The 13,297-nt window shown below is 40.2% G+C and overlaps 1 protein-coding gene across 2 annotated transcripts in view; it reads left to right on the plus strand.

Annotated features, from left to right (window-relative positions):
* Window positions 1-13,297, plus strand: part of GHITM (growth hormone inducible transmembrane protein) — a 43,993-nt gene that overhangs the window by 14,967 nt on the left and 15,729 nt on the right. For both annotated transcript variants that reach the window (XM_040436324.1, XM_040436326.1), the window contains exon 5: window positions 2,744-2,885. In XM_040436324.1, the coding sequence (XP_040292258.1) occupies window positions 2,744-2,885 (142 nt within the window). The remainder of the gene's footprint in view (window positions 1-2,743; window positions 2,886-13,297) is intronic.

The raw sequence follows: 13,297 nt of genomic DNA on the forward strand, positions 1-13,297 counted from the left end.
TTTCTCCTCTAGGGGTGCATCAGGGGGCTTCAAATGGGACATGGTGTAAATAAACCAGTCCATAAAAATCAGCCTTCCAAAAACCAAACGGCGCACCTTTCACTCTACGCCCCGCTGTGTGGCCGTACAGTAGTTTACGGCCACATATTGGGTGTTTCTGTAAATGGCAGAGTCAGGGCAATAAAGATACAGTCTTGTTTGGCTGTTAACCCTTGGTTTGTTAGTGGAAAAAATGGGTTAAAATGAAAAATTAGACAAAAAAATGAAATTCTCAAATTTCCTCCCTATTTGCCAATAACTCTTGTGCAACACCTAAAGGGTTAACAACGTATGCAAAATCAGTTTTGAATACCTTGAGGGGTGTAGTTTCTTAGATGGGGTCATTTTTGGGTGGTTTCTATAATGTAAGCCTCGCAAAGTGACTTGAGACCTGAACTGGTCCCTAGAAATTGAGTTTTTGTAAATTTCGGAAAAATTTCAAGATTTGCTTCTAAACTTCTAAGCCTTATAACATCCCCAAAAAATAAAATATCATTCCCAAAACAATTCAAACATGAAGTAGACATATGGGGAATGTAAAGTCATCACAATTTTTGGGGGTATTACTATGTATTACAGAAGTAGAGAAACTGAAACTTTGAAATTTGCTAATTTTTTTCAAATTTTTGTTAAATTAGGTATTTTTTGGTGCAAAAAAAATTTTTTTTTTGACTCCATTTTACCAGTGTCATGAAGTACAATATGTGACGAAAAAACAATCTCAGAACGGCCTGGATAAGTCAAACCGTTTTAAAGTTATCAGCACTTAAAGGGACTCTGGTCAGATTTTCAAAAAATGGCCTGGTCCTAAGGTGTAAAAAGGCTGTGTCCTTAAGGGGTTAAAGATGGCACCCATTCCGGATCAAGAACTTTAGCCGCCGGGTGCATTTAACCCCTCAGATGCGACCACGCTTCTGAGAGGGCTAAAACCAAGAAGCGTGTGCTTTCTAGGCAAGAAAGATTTCCCCCAGCGGAGATCAGAGAAGGCGTTCTCATTACCTGTATATTACGGTTTAGACCAGCAGGTGGCAGCACTAAACTGTAATATACCATTTCTATATAGAATAATGGAGCAAATTCCATTATTCTATACAAATTGTTATCTGATTATTGCAAGTTGGAGTCCACTTGGGGACCTAAAAAAAAGGAAAGAAAGTTTTGAAAAATATAAAAGGATATAAAAATTCTAATTGCCCCCCCTTTCCCCAAAATCAAAATAAATAAACATAAAAAATAAAATAACATAATGGGCATCGCAGCATGTGAATATGCCTGTACTAGTAAAATATAAATCAACTTATCCCATACGAGGAATAGCATAATGGGGCAAAAAATGTTTTTTCATCACTTTACTTCCCCCCCAAAAAATTATAAAACTATAGATCGTCCCGCAAAAAATAAGCACTCATACAGCTATGTGAACAGAAGATGGCTGTTTCAGGAAGGGGTTTAGCAAATGGCATTTATCATGTAGAGAAAGCTTATTCAAGGAACTTGCTAATGTATTGTGATTGCCCATTTTGCCTCCTTTGTTGGCTCGTATCCATAAGTTAAAGGGAACCTGTCACTGGGATTTTGTGTATAGAGCTGAGGACATGGGTTGCTAGATGGCCGCTAGCACATCTGCAATACCCAGTCCCCATAGCTCTGTGTGCTTTTATTGTGTAAAAAAAATGATTTGATCCATATGCAAATTAACCTGAGATTAGTCCTGTCCCTGACTCATGTCAGGTTTATTTGCATATGTATCAAATAATTTTTTTTTTTTACACAATAAAAGCACACAGAGCTATGGGGACTGGGTATTGCGGATGTGCTAGCGGCCATCTAGCAACCCATGTCCTCAGCTCTATACACAAAAACCCGGTGACAGGTTCCCTTTAAGACAATTGCTGCAGTGCAGATACGAGGTGGCTGGAATGAGAGCTGCTGTGCATGGGAATGGGCAGTGTTTAATTTGATGGAAAAATAAATTAGGCCAGCAAAGGAGGCAATATGGACAATCATAATACATTAGTAAGTGCCTTGTGTTATGTTTGTCTACATGATAAATGCCATTTCCTGATGTAAGACAACCCCTTTAACATGTAATTTTAACCGCATAGTGAACACAGTTGAAACAAAACCCTAAAAACAGTGGCGGAGTTATGTTCACACGAAAAGCATTTTTAACATTTATAAAATACATTTTTAACTCTTTTTTTTCTAAATACAGCTCAAACCGCATAAAACGGGTCCTCATATGTTTTTGTCAACAGAAAAATTGTTGTTGCGTGCTTGGTATCGCAGATCGGCCCCATTCAATTCAATGGGGCTGAAATGCGCCTAGGCCACGTAATCCTTGAACTTGTCGTCACTCGGCCTAGAAGACTACGGCATGTGACACTGCCTTCTGAAACAGCTGATCGATGGTGGTCCCAGGTGTCAGTCCCCCACCAGTCAGATAATGATGACCTATCCAGATGATAGGTCATGCGTATTTAAGTCTCGGAACTGCATTAAAGTGAAAACTTTAGAGGAAAACTAGTGAAACAAAGACCAATTGCAAAAATTATTTGTAGCCTGAAATAATTAGAATTCATTGATAAAAATAATGCCCTCCAAAGGTGACCACAGTTTTTAAGCTGTTGAATTGTGCTTAGAAGTAAACCATCTCTGAGTATAGAATATGTATTGTGTAATTTGTGTGTGATTTGTCTTGCAGTGTTTGGCCTCAGTATGTGAAGGACAGAATAAGATCCACATATATGTACTTTGCTGGCAGCATTGGCTTTACAGCCCTCTCTGCTGTTGCTGTCAGTAGGTCTCCTGCTCTTATGAGTCTTATGATGAGAGGATCCTGGCTGGTGAGTAGTTTTATTAGTCATTTTTTTTTATATTACCTTTATTCATTCAGTCACTGGTACATGGCATACACATGACTCAACAGAGATCAATAGTAAAATTCCTGCCATTGAAGTTTCTATAATAAAAAAATAAAAATAAATATAAATAAATATATATATATATATATATATATATATAGATAGGAGATGAAAAACGGACAGCACTCCAGATAAAAGATAGTGGTGTTTATTCACCCATGTGGATGGCAATGTTTCAGCTCATACAAGAGCCTTTTTCAAGCAATGAACACAGTGTAAAAGTGGGGTATATATGGTCCAACCCCTATTACATCACAATATAATCAATTAGTGAACATGTGTACATAAAGTGCAGATAGTGCATATATAGAAAAAACAGCATATATAAATAGCAGTGACATATACAACAGTGTCAAAATACAACACTGGTGTATGCAAAATACATAATAAAGTGAATATAATATCACATAGAGATATAATGATCAATTAATAAAAATCAGGTGCACATAAAGTGGGAGGGACTAAAAGAAATGATGCCAGAAGGTGGGGGAAGCGACGACATACCCGGTTCCATTATCCATACCGTACATGTCATGTACCGCCACGTCCGGCGTTCGGCTGGAGACAGTGCGCAGGCGCCAAGTCGCCTGAAGATCACGATGTGACTACCTCAAATGACGTAACCGGAGCATGCGCACAAGTGTGGAAAGGCTTCGTCGGCCATCTTGGAAAAGGTACAGATGCCCACATGTAGAGGAGAACACAAATACCAACCCGAATCAGCGGTATAATGTAATGTATTGTCCTCACATATGGTGACGAGAGTACAAGCAAGACAAAAAACACTTAGTCAGCCATAATAAGACTAAACAAAACAAAATGCCTCATCGATGTGTGTGCGCATAACCTAGTGTTAGACAGGATAGCGCAACACGGAGACAGTGCCGTGTACCTAAATGTGTACCCATGGGGGACAGTGGAAAAGTTGCAGCTAAGAAAAGCTGCACCTAACCTCACAGATGGATGAAATGAGATAATGCACGCCGCAGAAACCGCAGCGGACATACCGCATAGAGGCCACTATTCCCCAATGGGGACACATATAGTATAGGACACACAATAGGAGGCAAAATGTAACAGGCATAACTAAAAAAATATATAAATAAAATAAAAACCATCACAGAATAAGGGCATATTAACAAATACGGTAACCACCGGGTACGTCTCACTTCTCCAACCCGCAGCATCATTCTTGTCTGTGAAAATAAAAACAGAAAGTAAAGAAATGGCTTAATAGTGTTCATAATACACTATGTATCAACAGAAGAAAGACAAATATCGCATAAATGACAATGTGGGGCAAACTACTCCTCTAAGCATATATCCCCGGATTGTAATCCACATTGAGCCCATTAGGTCTCAAACTATTGAGAGTGTAGATCCAAAAGAGCTCTCTTTTTCTAAGGATCCACACCCTGTTGCCCCCACGTCTTGGCATGGGTACATGGTCAATAGCCCAACATTTAAGGTCTTTTTCGGAGTGTTGAAACTCCGTAAAGTGTTTGGCAACAGGGAGGTCCTTTCTTTTTTTGCGTATAGACAATCTATGATTGTTCAACCGCGTTTTGAGATCCGTCGACGTTTCACCCACATATAATAATTTGCATGGACAAATTAAAACATGGATAACGTAATTGGAATTGCAAGTAAGGTGAAATCGAATCGGATATGTAATACCAGTAATAGGATGGACAAAAGTGCTGCCCTTACCCATATATTTACAGTCAATACAACAAAGACAGGGAAAACTACCCTTACCATGTACAGTTAGAGAGGTTTGAACAGACTTGGACCTAGGTCCAATATCTGCTCGGACAAGTTGATCACGCAAATTTCTGGACCTGCAGTACGAAAAAAGGGGAGGGGATCTAAATTCTAAGATCTCACTGTGACATCCACCCAAAATCCCCCAATGTCGTTTAATAATACGGTTGATTTCCTCACTCTGTTCAGTGTACTTGGAGATAAAGGGAATCCGAGAAGTAGATCTATCGGACGTCCCCCTCTCCAAAGTACTGGTCCTATCTAAGCCACGAACCTTGTGTATATGGGAATCAAGAAGTTGGGTGGGATACCCTCGTTTTTGAAATTTCCTGGCCATGTTATCCAAAGCCAGATCCACCTGTTCAGGTTCAGAAACTATGCGTTTGACCCTAAGGAATTGGGAAAAGGGCAAATACTTCAGCATGCTACGTGGATGACCACTGTTGTAACAAAGGAGAGTGTTTTTATCCGTGGGCTTAGTGTATAACTGTGTATGCAACTTGCCCTGATTATAGATGACTGTAGTATCTAAAAACTGTAACACAGTGTCAGAATGGACCAAGGTGAACTGAAGGTCCCTATTGACACTGTTAAGGAACAGATGGAACTCATCGAGTTGGGCAACACTACCCGTCCATATGAGGAAGATGTCGTCGATGTATCTCCACCACCGCAGCAAATGGCTGCGGTGGTGTGACACATGGACGACATCCTCCTCAAAGCACCTCATAAAGATGTTTGCGTAGGTGGGTGCTACGTTCGATCCCATCGCCACGCCCCTTTTTTGTTGAAAAAACGTTTCCTGGAACAGGAAATAATTCTGTCTTAGAATGATCTGTAGTAAATCAATAATGAACTGTCTAGCAGCTGTGGAGTGAGTTGAGGAACCCAGCATACGTTCAATGGCACCTATACCTAGATCGTGATCAATCGAGGTATATAAAGAGGTGACATCAAAGGATGCCAGGTGGACCTCATGGACACCAGCAAAATCAATCTTATCCAACTTGCACAGGAAATCAGTCGTATCTTGTATATACGACTCAGCCCCTGTAGCAAAGTCATGCAAAACCTTGTCAAGGAAGATGGCGATGCGACTAAAGATGGAGTCCGACCCGGACACAATAGGGCGTCCGGGCGGATCCTCAAGTGACTTGTGCACTTTAGGAAGTATATATAAAACCGGCGTAACCGGATGATCTACAGTAAGAAACGTGCACAAGTCATCATCAATAGTGCCTGCCAACATGGCATCCGCCAAACATTCCCTGATGAGTTTGGCTATCCCAAATTTGGGGTCATTATGAAGGACAGAGTAAACATCTCCGTCGTCCAACTGACGTTGAATCTCACTCACGTATCTGCTGGTGTCCATGACGACCACCGCGCCGCCCTTATCCGCTGGTTTGATCGTCAAAGAAGGGTCCTGTCTTAATTGGTCAAGTGCCTCAATTTCCAACTTAGAGAGATTAGGATGTTTAAAAACATAGTTACTACATCTCATCTTATATGCAGATATATCAGATTTAACAGCAGTGATAAATGCATCAACAGAAGCATTGAGCTGGAGTGAGCATCTTACTGGATAAATTGATGACGGTCACTTCCTCTTGTTCATCTGTAAGTTGTCGTAGACACCACAGAACCAACCGTACTCAGGAACAACAAGACCAGAGCTCAGACAAACAAATTACAGATGAACAAGAGGAAGTGACCGTCATCAATTTATCCAGTAAGATGCTCACTCCAGCTCAAGTGAGTGTTCTCAATAGAGGACTTTCTTTTTGTCCCATGTCTTCCTCTAACTGGTTTGATTTAGATACAGATTTGTCTGCATTTTTTCGTAGAATCAAATTGAAAGTGTGGTTCAACACTAGGGCACAGATCGCGGCGCCTCAGGCTAGCGAGTTCTCCCTGAGACGCCTCGATCTGTCCATGAAGAGCCATTTCTCTCCCATTGTGAACGAGGCTTCTGTTGATGCATTTATCACTGCTGTTAAATCTGATATATCTGCATATAAGATGAGATGTAGTAACTATGTTTTTAAACATCCTAATCTCTCTAAGTTGGAAATTGAGGCACTTGACCAATTAAGACAGGACCCTTCTTTGACGATCAAACCAGCGGATAAGGGCGGCGCGGTGGTCGTCATGGACACCAGCAGATACGTGAGTGAGATTCAACGTCAGTTGGACGACGGAGATGTTTACTCTGTCCTTCATAATGACCCCAAATTTGGGATAGCCAAACTCATCAGGGAATGTTTGGCGGATGCCATGTTGGCAGGCACTATTGATGATGACTTGTGCACGTTTCTTACTGTAGATCATCCGGTTACGCCGGTTTTATATATACTTCCTAAAGTGCACAAGTCACTTGAGGATCCGCCCGGACGCCCTATTGTGTCCGGGTCGGACTCCATCTTTAGTCGCATCGCCATCTTCCTTGACAAGGTTTTGCATGACTTTGCTACAGGGGCTGAGTCGTATATACAAGATACGACTGATTTCCTGTGCAAGTTGGATAAGATTGATTTTGCTGGTGTCCATGAGGTCCACCTGGCATCCTTTGATGTCACCTCTTTATATACCTCGATTGATCACGATCTAGGTATAGGTGCCATTGAACGTATGCTGGGTTCCTCAACTCACTCCACAGCTGCTAGACAGTTCATTATTGATTTACTACAGATCATTCTAAGACAGAATTATTTCCTGTTCCAGGAAACGTTTTTTCAACAAAAAAGGGGCGTGGCGATGGGATCGAACGTAGCACCCACCTACGCAAACATCTTTATGAGGTGCTTTGAGGAGGATGTCGTCCATGTGTCACACCACCGCAGCCATTTGCTGCGGTGGTGGAGATACATCGACGACATCTTCCTCATATGGACGGGTAGTGTTGCCCAACTCGATGAGTTCCATCTGTTCCTTAACAGTGTCAATAGGGACCTTCAGTTCACCTTGGTCCATTCTGACACTGTGTTACAGTTTTTAGATACTACAGTCATCTATAATCAGGGCAAGTTGCATACACAGTTATACACTAAGCCCACGGATAAAAACACTCTCCTTTGTTACAACAGTGGTCATCCACGTAGCATGCTGAAGTATTTGCCCTTTTCCCAATTCCTTAGGGTCAAACGCATAGTTTCTGAACCTGAACAGGTGGATCTGGCTTTGGATAACATGGCCAGGAAATTTCAAAAACGAGGGTATCCCACCCAACTTCTTGATTCCCATATACACAAGGTTCGTGGCTTAGATAGGACCAGTACTTTGGAGAGGGGGACGTCCGATAGATCTACTTCTCGGATTCCCTTTATCTCCAAGTACACTGAACAGAGTGAGGAAATCAACCGTATTATTAAACGACATTGGGGGATTTTGGGTGGATGTCACAGTGAGATCTTAGAATTTAGATCCCCTCCCCTTTTTTCGTACTGCAGGTCCAGAAATTTGCGTGATCAACTTGTCCGAGCAGATATTGGACCTAGGTCCAAGTCTGTTCAAACCTCTCTAACTGTACATGGTAAGGGTAGTTTTCCCTGTCTTTGTTGTATTGACTGTAAATATATGGGTAAGGGCAGCACTTTTGTCCATCCTATTACTGGTATTACATATCCGATTCGATTTCACCTTACTTGCAATTCCAATTACGTTATCTATGTTTTAATTTGTCCATGCAAATTATTATATGTGGGTGAAACGTCGACGGATCTCAAAACGCGGTTGAACAATCATAGATTGTCTATACGCAAAAAAAGAAAGGACCTCCCTGTTGCCAAACACTTTACGGAGTTTCAACACTCCGAAAAAGACCTTAAATGTTGGGCTATTGACCATGTACCCATGCCAAGACGTGGGGGCAACAGGGTGTTGATCCTTAGAAAAAGAGAGCTCTTTTGGATCTACACTCTCAATAGTTTGAGACCTAATGGGCTCAATGTGGATTACAATCCGGGGATATATGCTTAGAGGAGTAGTTTGCCCCACATTGTCATTTATGCGATATTTGTCTTTCTTCTGTTGATACATAGTGTATTATGAACACTATTAAGCCATTTCTTTACTTTCTGTTTTTATTTTCACAGACAAGAATGATGCTGCGGGTTGGAGAAGTGAGACGTACCCGGTGGTTACCGTATTTGTTAATATGCCCTTATTCTGTGATGGTTTTTATTTTATTTATATATTTTTTTAGTTATGCCTGTTACATTTTGCCTCCTATTGTGTGTCCTATACTATATGTGTCCCCATTGGGGAATAGTGGCCTCTATGCGGTATGTCCGCTGCGGTTTCTGCGGCGTGCATTCTCATTTCATCCATCTGTGAGGTTAGGTGCAGCTTTTCTTAGCTGCAACTTTTCCACTGTCCCCCATGGGTACACATTTAGGTACACGGCACTGTCTCCGTGTTGCGCTATCCTGTCTAACACTAGGTTATGCGCACACACATCGATGAGGCATTTTGTTTTGTTTAGTCTTATTATGGCTGACTAAGTGTTTTTTGTCTTGCTTGTACTCTCGTCACCATATGTGAGGACAATACATTACATTATACCGCTGATTCGGGTTGGTATTTGTGTTCTCCTCTACATGTGGGCATCTGTACCTTTTCCAAGATGGCCGACGAAGCCTTTCCACACTTGTGCGCATGCTCCGGTTACGTCATTTGAGGTAGTCACATCGTGATCTTCAGGCGACTTGGCGCCTGCGCACTGTCTCCAGCCGAACGCCGGACGTGGCGGTACATGACATGTACGGTATGGATAATGGAACCGGGTATGTCGTCGCTTCCCCCACCTTCTGGCATAATTTCTTTTAGTCCCTCCCACTTTATGTGCACCTGATTTTTATTAATTGATCATTATATCTCTATGTGATATTATATTCACTTTATTATGTATTTTGCATACACCAGTGTTGTATTTTGACACTGTTGTATATGTCACTGCTATTTATATATGCTGTTTTTTCTATATATGCACTATCTGCACTTTATGTACACATGTTCACTAATTGATTATATTGTGATGTAATAGGGGTTGGACCATATATACCCCACTTTTACACTGTGTTCATTGCTTGAAAAAGGCTCTTGTATGAGCTGAAACGTTGCCATCCACATGGGTGAATAAACACCACTATCTTTTATCTGGAGTGCTGTCCGTTTTTCATCTCTTATTGACGGGGTAAGCTGCTACATCCCTGGACTTAGCACCCTCTTTGTGTTTTTTCCGGTGCCGCCACTATTTTCCTTTTCTATATATATATATATATATATATATATATATATATATATAATTATAAAATTTTATTTTTATTTTTTTCACAAGCAGAGCCCTTGTAGCACTCAGTGGATATTTTGCTGGAGTAGGCTTCCCACCCCTTTTAACAATTAGTACAAAAACTCCAGTTAGACCGTATTGGATGCAATTAGTTTACTGCGGCGCGGTAACGTTTCGGCAACTCTGTGCCTTCATCAGATTCTGGAATATATATATATATATATATATATATATTCTCTATCGAGAGATATACAGTACAGACCAAAAGTTTGGACACCTCTTCTCATTCAAAGAGTTTTCTTTATTTTCATGACTATGAAAATTGTAGATTCACACTGAAGGCATCAAAACTATGAATTAACACATGTGGAATTATTGAGTAGCTAATATGAGACGCACAGGAGTGAGTGAAACCACAGAGGGAGGTGCTCTCAGTAATAAAGGATTCGCCCTTCCTTTAACAAATGAACAATACAAAACAATATACTGGGCACTCGCACTAAACGTGGAAACATACGACAATATAGTAGTTTAAACAGTTTATTAATAAGCTTGATGTGAATAATATAAAATAAAATAAAATAATACACAATATACTACACTGGGCTTATTTAAAAGTCAAAAAATGAATACATTAGGTATAAAAACCGTAAAGTAACGTTAGACTAAAATTGATACAATAAATACAAGGAATTAATAGTACAGTTGAAATAAAAGATAGCAGCGATGATGTTTCATAAGTAATGTCTCATTCCAATTTGGGAATAGATAATAGGTTGGGAAAAAGTCTCCGATTATTTCAAAGGACAAAGAAAGCAGTAATCTGTTGTAGTGAGTATTTGGTTGCGGCGTCCCGCTTTTACTCACTGTTCAGTAGTTACTGATGTTAAAGTCACTGCTGGGGTTCTGGTTCTCTGTGTCTCCGACTGCTCGCCTTCTGGTTATCTCTGCCTCCGGTCTATGTGGCTCTAGGCACCGCTCCGTGCGTTTTCAAGAGCCGATGTCCTCCAAGCCTCTATTTGCCTGCTTCCACACTGGTATGACTCTGCAGAAAAAAGAGCTTGTTCTCTGGATATGAGAACTACAGGCTCCTCGTGAGTCAGCGTGCCAGGTCCTCTTTGCTTGAGAAGCGTGCCGGATTTATAGCGCCAACCTAGAATGACTGCGGCAATGGGTACACAGGAGTTCGTTTGTAGGTAAGCTGGGGGTCTTGCATCAAACGCGTTTCGGGGCTTCACGTTGCCCCTTCCTCAGTGATAAACAATCCCCCTTACAAAAGGCCTTTTTATTCCAAGATGTGCTGCTGAATCCAATTATCCAATTGTCCAATTTTGTGTTGCTCCTCCTATTTTCCACCTTGTGATGGCAATTAGTACGATATGCGTGTCCAAAGCTTTATTACTCTGTGTGGATCTACCTTATTACCAGTCATTTTGTTAAATTTGATCTATATATAAGCCGCATATTCGTTCATACGGCATGGTGTAGTAATACATAGATAAGGGATCATCCTGTATAACAATTGTCAAGGAGTAATAGTCACAAACTCCATAATAATCTGTATGTGACATCCATATGCATAAAATGAAATAAAACAAAATAAAATAAAATGATAAACCAATACATCCTATTTAATAGTTGGACTATTTCTATAGTTCTATATTTCTACCCGCACCATAAAAATGTCGCTAAATTCAAATGCGAAGCATCTATACTGGTCATATATTCAATAACCAATTGTTACTGGGCACACAGCGATAATACAGCGATCCAAGCCTGGATTGCTTCATCAGCCGCTGGCACCCGCCATTACAAGTTTACAATTGCTGAACACTTGCTATATCTATCTATATATCTCCATCTATATATCTGGACACACCTTCTCATTCAAAGAGTTTTCTTTATTTTCATGACTATGAAGGCATCAAAACCATGAATTAACACATGTGGAATTATATACATAACAAACAAGTGTGAAACAACTGAAAATATGTCATATTCTAGGTTCTTCAAAGTAGCCACCATTTGCTTTGATTACTGCTTTGCACACTCTTGGCATTCTCTTGAAGAGCTTCAAGAGGTAGTCCCCTGAAATGGTTTTCACTTCACAGGTGTGCCCTGTCAGGTTTAATAAGTGGGATTTAGTGCCTTATAAATGGGGTTGGGACCATCAGTTGCGTTGAGGAGAAGTCAGGTGGATACACAGCTGATAGTCCTACTGAATAGACTGTTAGAATTTGTATTATGGCAAGAAAAAAGCAGCTAAGTAAAGAAAAACGAGTGGCCATCATTACTTTAAGAAATGAAGGTCAGTCAGTCGAGAATGCCAAGAGAGTGCAAAGCAGTAATCAAAGCAAAAGGTGGCTACTTTGAAGAACCTGGAATATGACATATTTTCAGTTGTTTCACACTTGTTTGTTATGTATATAATTCCACATGTGTTAATTCATGGTTTTGATGCCTTCATAGTCATGAAAATAAAGAAAACTCTTTGAATGAGAAGGTGTGTCCAGATATATAGATGGAGATATATAGATAGATATAGCAAGTGTTCAGCAATTGTAAACTTGTAATGGCGGGTGCCAGCGGCTGATGAAGCAATCCAGGCTTCAAAAACAGTATAAATCTATGAAATCCACGACACTTCCTTCAGTAAAAACGTAAGTGTTTATTCACCATAAAAAAAAATTATTTATATATATATATATATATATATATATATATATATATATATAAAGAAAGTCCAACGGGAGCACCAACCTGACAAGCGGGTGCAATGTCCAAAAGGGGGCAACGGCAATCCCCAATAGTATAATCAAATAGAAAGCAGGACTGCACTCCAAAATGTGATGAAAAAAATCAAAGCTGTTTATTCACCCATGTTATGGCAAAGTTTGCGACGTTTTGAAACGTCGCAAACTTTGCCATAACATGGGTGAATAAACAGCTTTGATTTTTTCATCACATTTTGGAGTGCAGTCCTGCTTTCTATTTGATTATATATATATATATATATATATATATATATATATATATATATATATATATATAAATTTTTTTTTTTTTTTTTTTTTAAAGGTTTTTTTCCTAACGCCTCCACACCGGCACTGATAGGAGCTTTATCCTGCCTCCCAGGGACAGGAAACAGCGGAAGCCAAAATAAAAAGACACCTCCTCCAGTTGTTGTTTCCTGCCCTTTAGGATGGATGGAAGCCTTGTCAGTGTACTGTGCTCAGCCTAAGGATCCTTCCACTTTTTTTTGGAGAGGGCTGAGCAGGGG

This window comes from Bufo bufo, chromosome 6 (genome assembly GCF_905171765.1).
Source record: "Bufo bufo chromosome 6, aBufBuf1.1, whole genome shotgun sequence".
Lineage (NCBI taxonomy): Eukaryota > Metazoa > Chordata > Amphibia > Anura > Bufonidae > Bufo > Bufo bufo.